Raw genomic sequence first — 17,461 nt, 5'->3', positions numbered from 1 at the left:
CTTACGACGCAGACTTGTTGAGCGCCGTCTCGTGGAGAGCATTCGTCCAAGACACATAAGCTCAAACCTTGGCCTTATGGTCTATGGTGAGATCAGCTAAAACTTCCGTTCACCTTTCCTGTTTCTGGAGGGAAAGCTAACTAGAGCTTGGCACATGGAGAATGTTAATAGAGCCGTTCTTTACCTATTCTTGCAACAGGAAGGTGATGTGTTGTTCGAACAAGATAAAGCTCGCCCACACACTGCTCGTAAAATTTAACGTGCTCTGCAAGACGTTCAGCAACTTCCCTGTCCGACACGAACTCCAGACTTGTCTCCAGTTGAGCACATGTGGGATATGACTGGAAGAGAAGAGACTCGTGCGATTAGTCAATCCACAACTCTTATAGAATTACGTGAACAAGTCGAGTAGACGTGGCATAACGTATGCCAGGGCAGTATTCGCCATTTGTACGATTGACTGAATGCCAGAGTCAGCGCCTGGATTACCGCTCATGGAGGCTACATCCTGTACTAATATGGATGCTTTAGCATGGGCCGATACCTGGTACCTCAGAACCGCTTCTGCTGTGTTGATCTTTTAATGTAATCGTTTCATGTAGTCCATGTGCACTGTTGCTACAATAAATCTTGAGTGAATTGGAAATCTCTAAAAGAGCGTACTAATTTTTTCTAGCAGTATATACACTGAACAGCCAAAGAAACTGGTACACCTGCCGAGCACGACGTGGCATGGACTCGACTACTGTGTGAAGTGCACCACGAATCTTGCAGGACCGTCCATAAACCCGTAAGACTATGAGGGAGTGGAGATCTCTTCTGAACAGCACGTTGTAAGGCATCCCAAATTTGCTAGATAATATTCATGTATGGGGAGTTCGGTGGACATGACGTGTTTAAGCTCAAAAGTGTGTCCCTGGAGCCGCTCTGTAGCAACAATGGACTTGTGGGATGTCGTATTGTCCTGCTGGAATTGCCCAAGTCCTTCCGAATGCACACTGGACATGAATGGATGCAGGTAATCAGAAAGAATGTTTACGTACTTGTCACTTGTAACAGTTGTATCTAGATGTATCAGCAGTCCCATATCCCTCCAACTGCACACGCCCCACACCATTATGGAACCTCCACCAGCTTGAACAGTCCCCTGCTGACATGCAGGGTCCATGGATTCATGCGATTGTATCCATGCCCGTACACGTCCATCCGCTCGATACAATTTGGAACGAGACTCGTCCGACCAGGCACCATGTTTCCAGACATCAGAAGTCCAATGTCGGTACTGACGGACCCAGGCGAGGCGTAAAGCTTTGTGTCGTGTAGTCATCAAGGGTACACGAGGGGGCCTTCGGCTCCGAAAGCCCATATCGATGATGTTTCGTTGAACGGTTCGCACGCAGACACTTTTCGATGGCCCAGCATTGAAATCTGCAGCAATTTGCGGACGGTTTGCTCTTCTGTCACGCTGAACGATTCTCTTCAGTCGTCGTTGGTCCCGTTCTTGCAGGATCTCTTTCCGGCCTCAGAGATGTCGGAGATTTAATGTTTTACCAGATTCCTGATATTCACGGTACACTCGTGAAATGGTCGTACTGGAAAGTCCCCACGTCATCGCTACCTCGGAGATATTATGTCCCATCGATCGTGCGATGGGACATAAACTCCTTTAAATCATGATAACCTACCATTGTAGCAGCAGTAACTGCGCCAGACACTTGATGTCTTATATAGGCGTTGCCAACCGCAGCGCCATATTCTGCCTGTTTACATATCTCTGTGTTTGTGTACGCATGTCTATCCCCGTTTCTCTGGCGCTTCAGTGTAATTTCGTTGTGTGTTTGTCTTGATAATAAACATTTAATTAATTTCCTGATGTTTCGGCCACTGGCCATATTCAGAAGGTCCTGAAAAAATTTGAGCACGCAGGTGAGATAGTTGGATGTCAAAGTAGCTTCGTACGTGTATACACCATCGGTGGGTATGTAAGTGATTAAATTTTCAATTCTCTGTGAGAGATAGAACGACAACCAGAGTACATTACTGTCCGTGTTTTGTGGTGTCGACCAGGCCTGGTGGTGTATATAAGGGACGTTAACAGCAACAGATGATGAGTGATGAGTCTGAAGGAGCTGCCCCGTACTCATTTTATCGGTACCTAACCGAGTTTCAAAGAAGTCTCATATTGATTCTAGATTTTGGCCAGCTGATCGAATCGTGCAATATCCGGATTTTTGCCGCGGATACGACAGTTACCCAAAGGTGGACTGATTGCGTGGGTAAGTGAGGGCAGGCATATTTGATATCAATGTTCCCATCGACCACGTCTGAACAACGGAACTGAGGAGCACCACACTGCGCACCAGACACATCGTAATCCATCCACATAAGCGCCTGCCATCTGAGGACAAGCAATGACTCCCTACAACATTCTGTCTCGGAGACTAGCAATAGCCCCACTAAGGAATTAATATCCAGTGCATAGGCTGACGTTGACATCACAACACAAACGACTACGTTTAGAGTGGTACCGCGTCCAGGAAGCGCCGACTCCTGACTAATGGCGTCGTATTGTGCTCAGTGATGAATCGCGGTTCTGCATTACCTCAGATGACGATCGTCGGCGAGTATAGCAGCAACCTGAGGAAAGGTCTCATTCTTCCCGTGTTTTAGAGAGGCACAGCGTGGTTACTTCTGGCATCATGATGTGGGGAGTCATACGACTACAGATCCGATGAAGGCCAGGTGAATGTCCCCAATAGTGTAATAACTGGCACACAAAGGCTGCGTCCGTGGCGCGTTGCATGCTTCGAGCAGCTGTTCGCGGGATATCGGCGTATCCGGACACGGCCATCGACCTGGTGTGACAAGAAACATGATTCATCCGAGTGGGCGACACGTGTGGCTTGATGCACGGTGCACTCTAGATGATGACGTGTCCACTGCAATCGTAACTAACGATGTCGATCGGTCAACGTAGGGACACGAAGGGGTAATCTGCTGCGACGCCCGTGTTCGACGGTGTGCGGTGAACGATGTGTTTCGAAACAGTTGCACCTACACCAGCGCTGTACTCTGTCGCCAGATCTGCAACGGATCGCCGCCTATCCTGCTTTACACAGCGGGCAAGCCTCCTACCTCCACGTTCCGGCATAAAGCGTAGCCGTCCAACACCTTGTTGTCTCCACGCCTTTTCGCCATTCTTCAACCACTTTCCATAGACGCTCACTACAGTAGCACACGAACAGCTGAGATGCTCGTTTCCCGGTGCCAGGACATAACAATCAGTTCTTTGTCAACGTCGATTAGCCGGCCGCTGTGACCGAGCGGTTCTAGGTGCTTCAGTCCCGAATCGTGCTGCTGCTGAGGTGGCAGGTTCAAATCCTGCCTCGGGTATGGATGTGTGTGATGTCCTTAGGTTGGTTAGGTTTAAGTAGTTTCTAAGTCTAGGGTACTGATGACCGCAGATGTTAAGTCCCATAGTGCTTAGAGCCATTTGAACCAACGTCACTTATATCAGCGGATTTCCCCATGTGCATTCTGTATCTTTGTTAGAATGATTCCCCATTCATTTCTGCTTCGCTTATGTACGAGGGGCGTTCAATAAGTAACGCAGCACATTTCTTTTCTGAAAGCAGGCTGATTTTATTCATGATTCCAGTACACCAAGTTATTCCCTGATTTTTTGGCTACGGAATCCTATTTTTCAACATAATCTCCGTTCAGTGCAACGGCGTAACCAAACCTTACTGGGAGGACTGTGTGCCCATATGGTACTCTACTAGTCTACGTCGGAGCAAACGACTTGCTGCATGGATAGCACGCCATCATCCACGTACTGCTTCCCGTGGAGTGCATCTTTCTTTGAGCTGAACAGATGGAAACTCTTTATGGTCTTATGTTAGGCGGCAAGGAACCCAGCGCACAGACACCTTTGAGTACTCCAACTGGTGGACGAGTGTGTCAGCATTACGAACAGAGACGTCCAGTTGTATGGTGAGGAGATTGATTGTGATCCGTCGATCACCTCGAATGAGACTGTCCGCACGTTATAAACTGCGGAACCCATAGCTTCGTGCGGTCGGCCGGCACGCGGGAGATCCGACAGGTTTGCGGGCCTTTTTTCTGATGATGAGAGATGCCTCGCCCAACAGCTCACTGTCAGATCTCCGTAGACATTCTGCAACCACCTTCGAATACCTGAGACGCTCTGGTTCTCCACCAAAACAATGACATCTCTTTGACTGGAACGCACTTCCGTTATAGATCTCATTTTGAAGGTCACGTATAAAGCCACTACCTATCGGAATTTCATGAAACTACAGGGAATGAGGCGAGAATATTCCACGATATCTCACAATAAATTCTGTATTTTCCAGCCGAAATTAGTCGAGAAAAAAAAGTGTTGCATTATATACTGAAAGTCCCTCTATTTTCCTTTACCACATCACCCGCACGCAACGCCAACAGGCGGCATTCAATCTTGCGGTGGACGGTGGTCATAATGTTTTGACTCATCAGAGTATCTGAATATCAAGAAATGTAGTTATCTGTATCTTTAAGTGGTCTGAAAATTATTGCACTGAATTTGTAAGGTAAGGTTTGCAACTAGCTGAAGCCGTCTGTGTAAGAGGACGTGGGGCTTCGTGAGATATGCTACACAGGGTAGTCAAAAGGGTGATACATTTAGGAAGTTCTTTCCCTTGATATTTCCATCTGCTGTTTCTCTTCTTTATCTCATATATTTTCTCATGAAGAACTGCAGAGATTGTTAAGTACCATTCTGTGCTAATGTTGTCTCTTGAAGTCGTCTTCCACGTACGGGCTGAGAATTAGCAGTATCTTCCACATTTGAGACGTGGTTATTTCGGCGTAAGATGATCTACATTCTGTGTCATGCGCTCAAGAACAATCCTCTCGTATATCTTACTCATGTCACAAACTACTGATTCCGGTTGTAGCTTTTAAAATCTGATGTATCTGTGCTTGACTTTAGAAGGACAATTATTCGAAACATTCTCGACACATTTGCCGTTTGCTTAGCCTGTAATAATTTACTTAGAAATTCAAAGACACACTGTCTTGCTTTTGAAGCAGTGAACCTGATCTGCTTTCATATAGTCTAAAACTGTCGATTTGTACTTTCTTCAGCCCTAGCTTTTTTTGGTTTTTTAAAATGTGATGGCAGCTATGAGATTACTAGTCTCTTGTACATTTGTGCTCTATTTTCGCTCACGCGACCACAGGTTTATCCGTTTAGCAATACTTGATTAACGGTAACATATGGGGTCAGTTAGTAAGCCTTATTTTGGACACTTCGAGCTCTTCACCTACATCTACATCTGCGTCAATATTCCGCAGCCACCTGGCGGTGTGTTGCGAAGGATATTTCAGGTTCCACTAAATGATTCCCCCTCCCATGTGGCATTTGCGAATGGCAAGTGGGAAGAATTACTGTCGGTAACCCTCTGTAGTAGCTCTATTTTTTCGAATTTTATTATTGTGGTCGTTTTCCGAGACGTATGTTGGAGGAACTAATATGTTGTCCGACTCTTCCTGACTCTTTCAATAGTAAACCTGTCCGTGATGCACAACGCCTCTCTTGAAACGTCTGCCGCTGGTGTTTGTTGGGAATCTCTGTAACGCTCTCCCACGGACTAAGCGATCCAGTGACGGACGCGCTGTTCTATGTTGGATCTTCTCTAACTCTTCTATCAGACCTACTCGCCAACTGCCCCAGTCTAATGAACAGTACTCAAGAATCGGACGAATAAGTGCCTTGTAAGCCACTTATTTGTGAGATAAATTACATTTCCTATGAATATTAGTCTCTCATCTTCTTTTCCTATGTTTTATATGGTCATTCCACATACGCCTAGATATTTAAGGACAGAGCCCCAACGTTTTTGGTTCGCTGTCTGCTAAAGCTCCTGTCAGTGCCACGCACTTCCGCGCCGTTTCATGGTAAAATTTGTGCTAGAGTATGTTCGAAGTACATAGCGAATTAGACAAAACCACCTACCTTCAAATTAATTCATATATGGAAATATGTAGCCATGGAGAGTAAAGATAAAAAACACCTGGCTTACTGAGCGTCACAGGGTGAATGGCCAATATTCAGGGATATGACAGGAAAGATCATTCGAAGTAAAAAAAAAAAAAAAAATAGCGAACATAGGCTCTGAAATGCGTGTCTTCAGAGCTACGAGCACTTCTTCATCTTCTCTTCCCATAGTTCGAGAGATGATAGTAGGGGGCGAAACAAGAAAAAAAGTTTCAGTAAATGTAGGCTCTAAAGTGCAAAACTTAAGAACTGTGAACAGTTGTTCACCTTCGCTACTGAGAAACACATTTCTTCTACAGAACAAGTAGTCATAGCTCTTACGATGTGCATTTTATAACTCTTGTGTGCTTGACAGTTTTTCTTTATTTTGGTCCGCACCATCTCCTCGTAAAATATGGAGAGAAAAGAGACATTTGTTTCACACTATCGAAAATGAAGAAGTCGCAATAGCTCTTAAGATATGTATTTTGCTTTGAATCATCGCTTTTGCCATCTCCTTGAATACCGTTTCTCGTGGGGTTAATTTACAATGGGCCTGTTCTGTGTTAAAGGCACAGGGGCGCTGCGCTCTCCTTACACTGTTGAGCAATTTTATTCCTTCGCTAGCACAGATTAAGTCTGGATTATGACCTTGGAGCCAACGTCCACTGTTCCAAGCTTCAGCTATTTTTGGCATCATGTATCAATACCATTCGGTTAATTTTACGAGGTAACAGAATAGAATGAAAATTTTTAGCATTCTCCTATGACTTGAGCCTATGTTACTTAACTGAAAATTCTGAACTCTGGTTTCCATTGAGAAACAGAACGGAAAATACTTCGAAGAAGTCTAATTATGAAAACTACATAAACTCTAAATCAAGTTGGCTGGACAGCAGTTTGAACACCACTATTCGAGGATGCAAACCTATTATGTTAGGCGCCATGAGATTTTAAATCAATATTCGTAAAACTGCGCAACCTGTGTACAGACGACAGACTGCGTCTTTCGTGGAAATGAAAATGCGACTTCTACGTGTCCATTTCGACGCAGGAAGTAATTACAAGTAGCTGACTGTTTGTCAGAATTGCAAGGGTGTTATCCCACGCGTTCGCTGTCGAAAAAGTAATTAGTGCCAACTGTAGCTGATGCCTTGCTGACTCTCCGGTTACCAACAGGACCAATGGTATTTTTTTAGTTGTGCCGGTATCTTTGATTTCCGACTGGCATTGAAGCATGTCCTTCAGCCTGGTCTAAGTCCTCTCTCTCCAACAGAAACAAGGAAAAAACATTTTACGGGTACCAATCAGACGCTTCCGTATCACAGACTATCGTAGGATTTAGTGAATGTTACTTTCCAATTACATTTAGGATCAGAAACGCTCATTGTTCGCCTAACAGGGTGAAGGATGTTCGAAAAACAATCCTTCACCTTCACCACTTGAAAGGCGAGTATTTACAAATTTAAAAAGTTCAGTTTTGCAAGTTCATTTTGCACTGTTTCATCTACGTCTACATGTACACACACTACACAAACCGCTGTAAGGTGCTTGGCAGAAGATAACTTCCCATGGTTCAACGTTTTACAGTTTCTTCCATTTCGTTCCAGCATCGCAATTTATGACTATGCGACTGGCATGGCTTGAACCATAAGGATGTTAGTTTGGTTCATCGTTCCGAACGCATGGGTGTGTATAACTGATACCAAATTTGATGGTATTTTAATGGCACTCAAAATCTGAACAGTTTTTTTAAAGAATATTTGTTAATGCAAGAAAGGTCTGGACTAAACAACGGTACCTGTATTCAAGACGCATTAATACAAGGTGCGTCTGAAAAGTTCGATAAACGGTCTCATAAAATAAAGGAAACAAGTATTATAAATAAAATACCTTTACTGACCTTCAAAGCAATCACCTTTAGCTTCAACACCCTCCTGACACTGGTTGTGATGCCGCTGGAAACTGGCAGCAAATACTTCTTGTGGAATCGCTCGAAGCAACGTGTTTGGATATCCGCAACGTCTGCGAATGTTCGTGAAGAATAGTGCTTTCACTGTCTTTGCTTAACTTCAACTCTTCTGCTCTCATTCACAAAGACAGCTGCGGATTATCCGCGAGCATCCGTCATACTCGTTCAATGTTGTCTGGGATTGTGCGAGTTGACCCGAACGCACCTCATCCTTGACACCGTCCTTTCCGTCCCTAAAGCGTTCAGACCACTCAATACACACTTTTTACTCACCACTTCAACACCGTGCACTTGTCCTAACATTCCGTGAGTCTCCGTCGCCTTTTCCCTAATTTGAAGCAAAACTACACGTTAACGCGCGTCATTTTGCAATGACACTATGGCAACGGATACTTGCGGATGATCAGTAGCTGTCTTTCAGAATAAGAGCGAAAGAGTTGAAGATAAGCGAAGACAGTTAAGCACTGTTCCTCACAAACATTAGTAGACGTTGCGGATATCCAGCAACGCGTGACCACGGTGCTTCGAGCAATTCTACAAGAAGAGTTTGCTAACAGTTTGCAATAGCTTTACAACCGATGTTAGAAGTGTATTGTAGCTAGTAGTCATTACTTTGAAGGCCAGTAAAGGTGTTTTGTTTGTAACTCTTGTTTTCTTTATTTCCTGAGCTATTCACCGGACTTTTCAGATGTGTCTTGTAGAATCCTTCAACAGTAACTGCATTCGAGTATACTCATTCAAAACTACTGACCAGATAACCGGACGCATTCCGTTCATTGCACCGTTGCGCCCTTACGTCTTACTGTGTCTTTTCAAATATTAAAAAAAGTTCGTGCTTAATAAGGAATACATGTTACAAAATTTTATCAAACAGTCGACTTACTCCAGACTTGCAACGTCATACGCTGCAGCCAGCTTCCTCTTTTGTGAGCCTTTTAGTCAGGTGCGAGCCAGTTGGGCCACCATGTTGCAATATTAAGGATGTCGTTGATAATTTTATGCACTGAGAGATGATTCGAGCTGACTGCGTTTCTACGTGGCTCGCCGTCACACCGACTCACCTCATCCGTTGGTCAGTAATGAGCTCTTAGTTTTTGCTGGTTGTCCGCGTCTTGCGTTACGTTAAAAGCATGCACTCCCGCCGTGCGGGATTAGCCGAGCGGTCTAAGTCGCTGCAGTCGTGGACTGTGTGGCTGGTCCCGGCGGAGGTTCGAGTCCTCCCTCGGGCATGGGTGTGTGTGTTTGTCGTTAGGATAATTTAGGTTAAGTAGTGTGTAAGCTTAGGGACTGATGACCTTAGCAGTTAAGTCCCATAAGATTTCACACACACACACACACACACACACACATACACTTGCTTCTTGGAACCGCTGTTACTATCAATTCACCAACTGCGTCGCATGAAATCAGCTTCATAGACCTTTAGCAGATGGACCTCAGGATGAAGCACTGCACACAGTTTTTTTGTAGTCAGTAACAGCCTGCACATCAACTTTTGTCCATGGTTGCAATTCATAAGCGTTGTCAATATGATTTTTGAGTTTGCATTCCTTCACTACATTCTTGTCCGCCCCCGGTAGCTGAGTGGTCAGCGCGACAGAATATTAACCCTAAGGGCCCGGGTTCGATTCCCGGTTGGGTCCGAGATTTTCTCCGCTCAGGGACAGGGTGTTGTGTTGTCCTAATCATCATTCCATCACCATCGACGCGCAAGTCGCCGAAGTGGCGTCAAATCGAAAGACTTGCACCCGGCGAACGGTCTACCTGACGGGCGGCCCTAGTCACACGACATTTATTTACAACATTCGTAGTGAAAAACAGCACTGCACGTCTAATGCTTCTTCGTTATGAGGATGGCAGTCAGTTGCGCAGTTTATCCCGTATGGTTACCTACCTTCCAGCCATCAAGGCCGTACCTTCAAACGCCTGAACTAACAGTTTCTGGCAGTGGGTATGGGTAAGATGGTGCAGATTAGTATTTTCCTCAACTTCAGTGGCAATTACGGAGAATATAGTAGTAGACACGCTATTCAGACATGTGTGGATTCTCATTCGCACGTTATAAAAAGGTAATGAAATTTATTATTCTTTGTGTAACATTACCTACAAACAATAACGGTTCCTAAATTTATCATTTACATTTTGGGGATACCTCCTGAACATTAGATGCCCTGTTTCTGAGGAAACACTGGTCAAAAATGTACTACCTAGACTGGAGAAGATAGATTCATACGCAGCTTTAAAAATTTGCCAGGCCGGGACTCGAACCCAGAACCTTACTGCCCGTGAGCAATACTCTTACCGATTGATCTGCCCACGCACACTTAATCCATCAGGATGTATCAAAACAGCTTGCACTCCGCTGAAAAGTGAAAGACTGAGTCTGCAAACACTTTATATGTTACCCTGCGACCATTATTGTCTCTAAATTACTTGTTTATCTTGTCTCGTTGAGACCACAATCCGGTCTACTGTAATGTAACATCCTCCATTCCCGAATTCATCCGTCACATCCATGACCGTCTGTATGCAGGATTATAGATCTGTATTGTAGGTGCGGCTGTGTGCGACGGTCGGAGTAAGCCGAAACGATTACTGTTCATTAAATTTCTCAGGCAAAGTCCAATGTAGACGTATAGCATCGGTACACGTCATGGAGAACGACGTTCGCTAACGCTTCCATGCAATATACAATGCTAGGCGTCTTTTATTATTGTTTATGGCCCTGAGAGGCTGCAGGACGTGGGCACTTAGCAGCGTACACATACGAAGTGTAGTGCTTGTAATTCAGTCATCTTCTCCGCGTGAAATGGGGTAGGACAAGCAAATTGAAGTTTGTGATTCGCTTGTAAAAATTAATATCTTTCTCAAAGTTTTCTTGTTGAAAACCACTCTATCGGTTTACAGGGAAAGGTAGTGCGGAAGTGCAGCACGGCTGGCTAATACACCCGTCTGGTTCGAAGAAATCGCGTCGTCCCGGGGTCGGCAAATTCAATGAAATGACGCCCAGTGTCGCTGGGAAGTCTCAGTGCAAATTTAATCTCTAACAAAAGTTGTTCCTTATGACAGGATCTGTCACCCACCAATAGACGTTTGACATATGTAACACAGAGGGTAAATCACCTAAAACTTGCACTGCAAATATTGCGGAAATGACAAGTGGTATTGATGAGCGGTTTTCACAGAATGACTTGGTAGTCACAGGCTCGTATTGTTATCCAATAAACAGATTGTAATAATACTTAAGACGTGTATTTTTGTGTAGATATACACTTTTTTAAATGGATCAATGTGTATTGACATTAACAAACTAAAAGTGGGGTAAATTAGAATGACAGTAGCGTTTTTAAAGGATTCGAGTCAAAGTCGTTTATGAGATATCGTATTTTGAAAAATTTCAAGAATGACACTTATTTGTGCCTTTCAAATTGCGTAGTTGCTACTTACGATGTTTTTATGTTTGCTTACAGCTGTCTATGTGTTCCCTGAGTGCACTGTGACTTTCTAGACAGTTAGTGCGTCACAGACCAAGCAACATGTCGTGAATGGACGATGGAATTTACTAATGCAGAAAAAGCCGACATGCTCATGGCTTATGGAGAGTGTAGCAAGAATGCAGTTCGTTCTTGTACATTGTATTCTTGCGGCAAGATATCCCATTATACATCAACCATCTCGGCAATTATGTTTCATCCACTTCGACCAGTTACGTGAAAGTGGTCGTGTAACACTCACAAAACGTAGCAGAAGGAAAATAGTAAAGACAGAAGTGAGGAAAATTAATGCTCTTGCTGCTGCTGCAGTTGATCCGCACGTTAGCTCCCGCGCAATCGGACGAGGAAGTGGCGTGAGTCCGGCAAGTGTCCTATGCAAACTCCACCGACATAAGATCTATCTCTATCTCATCTCTCTCCATCAAGAGCTGCATCGAGATGATTATGAGAGTCTTGTTAACTTCTGTACATGGACTTTTAGACAGGATACTACAGATGCATCATGTGTTTTGTTTAGCCGTGAAGATACATTTACCAATGATGGTTAGGTAAACTGCCGAAACATGCACTACTGGTCTGATGGCAATCCCCTTTGGCTTCGTCAGGTGGAACGTCAGCGTCTATGGAGTGTAAACGTGTGATGTGAGATAGTGAACCTTCAGCTCATAAACCCGTTTTTCATAAACGGAACACTGAACGCACACTAGTATCGCAGCCTCCTAACACACAATCTTACACGGATGCTAGAAGACTTTCTTCTGCGCACGAGGAGAAACCTGTGGTGCCAGTATGATGGCTGTTGCGAGGGTACGAGATTTTCCAGGTATTTTATAGCCAACGTTGGGAAATAAATAATTTAGTTGAATGGAAGTGAAATCTCGTACTAATTTTGAGTATAAATGAACAAGCTTTATTAGTAGAATTATATGCACTTTTTGTTATCTAGAATAATCGTTCAGAATGTAAAGTTTTAGTTAGTATGTAAGAAGATTTATTAGGGTACTAGTCCTGTTCTGTGTATTTTATTATTTGTGTGAGGTATTGCGCCTGGTCTCCGTGTCGTTCCAAGAGAATTGAAGACGCAGTTGGAATCTTGACGGGCAAACTAGTCAAAGAGGGGAAAGAGTCTTCTGCGCCACCCACGCTGTCAAGGAATACCAACGATCGGAAGTTTATATCAATAATGTATATACGTGTGCATGTAACAAGATACTTACATCCAATATGTATTATATTTACACGAAGACTATTTAACAAGCGGTGGTTTCGTAGACTACTCCGGACTGAAGATCACAACAAGGTAACTTAAAATATAAATGAACCCTCGCACTGTCCAGCCCATAGCGCATGAAGTACTACAGCGTCTCTTCACGAATTGTTTCCAAATCGTTGGATTGGACGCAGAGGATCTGTGCCATGGCCGGCCCGTTCCCCGGATTTGACGCCTGTAGACTTCTTTCTGCGAGGAAGCTGAAAGACGCTGTCTGTAAGGATATATCAACTATACCAAATGACATGCAACGACTTATTACTACAGCCTGCTCGGACATCTCCGTTGAAATTCTAGCACGTGCGCAGCAGTCGTTCCTTAACAGACTGGGAACATGCATTGCCTCTGGCGGTGGTTATTTTGAACACAACCTGTAATGCTCAATTTTCTCGTTACCGGTCAGAATCCACATAACTAGTGTATGCATTTGTGTTGTTCGTTAGTGTGTGCTATCACAGGAAGTATACAAGTGTCAATGTGGGAACTTTTGAAAATACGATGTCTCATAAACGACTCGAGCTAGAATTCTGGAACAATTCTAATTAACCCTACTTTCAGTTTCTTAATGTTAATACGAAGCCCATAGCGCATGAAGTACTACAGCGCCTCTTCACGAATTGTTTCCAAATCGTTGGATTGGACGCAGAGGATCTGTGCCATGGCCGGCCCGTTCCCCGGATTTGACGCCATTTCAAAAGCTGTATGTTTGCACAAAAAATACGCTTTCTAATTTTTATTAGAAGATGTTGATTGGTTAACAACACGAGCTCCTGACTACCAATCGATTCTGCAAAAACCGCACAGTAAAAGCACTTTACATTTCCGCAATATTTGCGGTGCAAGTCCACCTTCGGAATGCAGTACAGCATGGATTCGACAATTCCTTGATAGGTTTCCGGAAGTGTGAGGCACTAATTGTCTACGTACAAGTCACGTAATGCGCAGTATCCCGGATGTGTACCATCAGGTTCAGATCAGAGGAATTTGGTGGCCAAGACAGCAACGTGAGTCCGCTATCATGTTCATCAACAGGGCCGGTTCAACAACATTCTTCCACACAGTCGGCTTATGAGCAATCTCCTTTTCCCTTTTACACTTCCATCCGTGTCAGTTTTCGCCATTAATTGTGGTAGGCACTGTGTACAAATCTTACACTTAGCGCCCCTCTCAGCTGTGTGCGCCGGGTGTCCACTAATGCATGTAATACTTCCTGCACAGAAATCTTGCAGCTTGGCACCACAAGCAGCGTCTAGTGTCACTTGGGCTTTAAACCGGCCCTGGTCGTCATACTGCAGTACCACGATTATGATGTTGTGACAGGGACAGTTATTCCGCTGGAAGATATCGTCATCGGGAAAGACATCAAGCACGAAGGTACGCAGATAGTCTGCAATAATTCTCAAGGAACCCACAGCTATCGTGGTGTCTTCGACTACTACCCCAGGTCCATTGGAAGCTCAGGAATGACATGCAACGCATAGTATTGGAACGCTAGAGACTTTCGCTGGCTCTTTACTATTTGCTTTGTTTTACTATTACTCGCGTAACAACTAATATATGAGATAAAATATGTTGCTACGAAAAGAGCCCCGAAATACCTTTTAGTGATGCTGTGCTATGACTTTCTTTGGATCATTAATTTTCAACAAAACAAAATATATTATGTTCTTATTATTCTGGATCTGGCTTTCTATTAAAGGAACATTTTTTCGTTACTGTAACTCGCTATAAAGTTCAACATATCTTCCTTACTTTATAGTTATTGAAAAGGTTAATGAAAATTACTTGGTTATCAATACTGATGTTACAGTACGCAATGATTGTTCAACATCAAAATTTTGCAGTGGATTTTTGTTAAAAGTAAAACACCAATAAGTACCACGACTAACCCGAGAACATGAGACTATTATCGGAGAAAAAGATGTTTTTACTATAAGGTTTGCCGGACCAGAACTACGCACAGCAAAATTTCTTTTATGTTATGAAGGTAAATTATCTTTTTACACTGTTAGTAATATATTATCAGCAGCCCGCGTCAACCTGTAAAACACATCATAAAATCTGCTGCTCTGCAATTCCGAAAGCTGAAAGAAATAATTTTACTTCACTATTACCTGCCCGCTTCTTTGCGGTATGATAGATTTCATTTAATGCAGTTTGAATGCGCCGCGGCAGCGGCTCGCTCGTTCGTAGCGCAGCTCTGCACCACGAATAATATTTAAATAACTGAAAATTTCTTAAAGGGATGGAATAAAATACCAGGCAAGCTTATTACAAATCATAATGCAAGGTTTCACTAAGTAACTCTATTCAAAACATTTAAACAAATCAAGTTATTACACACCTTTCCCAAGCTATGTCTAATGGCGTCCCTCTCACAATCTTGACAAAAGAATGCTAAGCAAGCGTTCAACATAACGTCACAGGCTCTTCCTACTCACGTAACTCCAAGAAGACGACAGAGAAATTAATGTTCGTTCTGTACTATTTATAGTAGTCACATATTCTCATCTTTGTTTGATATTTAATAAGTATCGTCTGTGGCGGTTTCAGTACTCGCCGACACAGATATTATCTAAATAAAAAAAAACAGTACATAATTCTATACAAGAACAAAACATGACACATAATGCTTTCTCTTTATTACATAATATGTCCTTTGCTAAGAGACGTTACAGGACAATGTCACTCACACGCATAACACATATGACTTACTCAAAACAAAACAAAAATACCATGGTGCTATGTCATCCAAAGTACTCCTGAAAAGAGAGGAAGTATGGGGGTGGGGTGGGGGGGAATGGAACTGACACGTAAGGGTAACTATGAAACACAGATAAAAATTTTTGACCAAACTTACTCAACATATCACTCACTACCAGGAAAAATAGTCGAGGGTGAGACAAGCTTCTCACCCACAAGCGGCGGTAGTCGTGGAAAAGTGGTAATATCGAAATAATTGATAACAGCTCACATTAGTATCATATACTAAGGCCTTCTGTGTTCTTGTCTGATTAGTGACAGTCCCACTGACAACGCACTCCTACTGGTGAGGTGAGGAGTGGCAATGAGGTGACATAAAAAGTAATCTCCAAATGCTGGATAACCTACTAGCACATAAATAAAATTTAAGTTATATGGGGCCAGTGCTTCATTTAGACTGAATATTAATTTGAATTACGGCATGTGATGCATTGGGAAGTACTACACGCTACGCTATTTGCTTTAGTTTGCAAAGCATAAATGTGGATAGACTTGATTCTCCGTATCTCCTTACACATCATTGTAGATATCTGTAGCAACACTGGGTATATATTTATGGTTACTCATCTATGCGCTTCTCTATAGACCTTTGTTGATATGTTATCACGTGAATCTGAATGGTGCCAGTGAGGCTATGCGATTCACGCATGCTGGTATTGCAGAGAAACCGACGGCGCCGGCGCTGTCTGCGGCGCTGCCGGACGCAAGCCGTGCCCCAGACGCCGGCCGCGCTGCTCCCACAGGCGGCGACAGCAGCCTGGACAAGCGGAAGCGTGTCGCCGCCTCCTCAGAGTCCACCATCACCGCAGCTGCAGGTACGCCACCTAGCCCTGCTCGCTTGCATGCTACTGCACTTCATTCGCCGATTTCCTATATCGCCGACATAGCGAACATTTTTGTGGTGGAAATAAATTAATGTAGATCCACAAGGTTCAATGTGAGGTCCATTATTATTTTGCACACATGTTAATGATCTTCTATTTAATGAACTACACGCGGAATTGCTCGTTTCTGCAGATGACGTGAGTGTTATATACAATCCCAACACATATAAAACACCTGAATAAATTGGAAATAATGTATTTCAACTGTCTCTCTGTTGCCAATGTTCCTCTTAATTAAATATAACTGTTTATTCACTCAGCACAACAAATGGTCCAACACTAATGAGAAATTTCGGCTATTGCCCAGATCTGATAATTAAGGAGAAATCTGAGCATTTTGGGGATACATACTCACGAGAATTTTAGTGATAAAAATCAGGCTTTTCATATCTTTTTATTTTAGCCTGTAAACTGGAGAATCTTGAATAAACAATTGAATTCTTTGCGTTAGATTACAGTGAACAGAAGTTAGCTGCAAAGTTATTGTGTAATAGACAAGTAAGGAATTATGAAGTTAAACATACCATTATAAGCTGGTATGGGCAGTACAAACAACCCATCCATTGGTTGACATTTTTCATGGTGTCCTTATGATACCAATTTACTCCTCTATCATAAGTCCTTTGATGTTTCAGCTTACGGCAGTGGTTGGATTCATATAATATTATCTTGACAGACTGAGTTTTGGAAGGGCATTTTGCAGGGTGCTTTGTGTCTAACAATGTTTTCCAATTCTTGACTAACACTGACCACAGTCAAAAGAGATGGCTTACATCCGGATGCTTCTACCATTTCCTTGAAAACCTTAGGCGTTTCCACGACCGTGCACAGGGAATGTAATTTTTATTTTCTTCAGGCCGTTAATTTGGTAGAGAATTACGTAATGAAAGAAAGGGAAGGGAGTGAAATTTTGGATGTTGACCACCAACAGAATCATAAAATTTGGAGGGTATTGGAGGAGGAATGGTGAAGCGTTTGCATCAGAATTCGGTTTGCCCTTCCCTCTCATAGCCGGAATACTCACCACTGACTTGCCTG

General features: G+C 43.3%; 1 protein-coding gene across 1 annotated transcript in view; it reads left to right on the top strand.

The window, feature by feature from the left end:
• The window catches only part of LOC126097489 (lachesin-like), a 411,009-nt gene that overhangs the window by 307,663 nt on the left and 85,885 nt on the right, over window positions 1-17,461 (top strand). Inside the window, exon 7 of the mRNA XM_049910594.1 lies at window positions 16,202-16,354. Within this exon, the coding sequence (XP_049766551.1) occupies window positions 16,202-16,354 (153 nt within the window). The remainder of the gene's footprint in view (window positions 1-16,201; window positions 16,355-17,461) is intronic.

Source organism: Schistocerca cancellata, chromosome 1 (assembly GCF_023864275.1).
Source record: "Schistocerca cancellata isolate TAMUIC-IGC-003103 chromosome 1, iqSchCanc2.1, whole genome shotgun sequence".
NCBI classification, from domain to species: Eukaryota; Metazoa; Arthropoda; class Insecta; order Orthoptera; family Acrididae; genus Schistocerca; species Schistocerca cancellata.
Note: the sequence above shows the minus strand (reverse complement) of the source record. Positions and strands in the feature narration are given on the sequence as shown.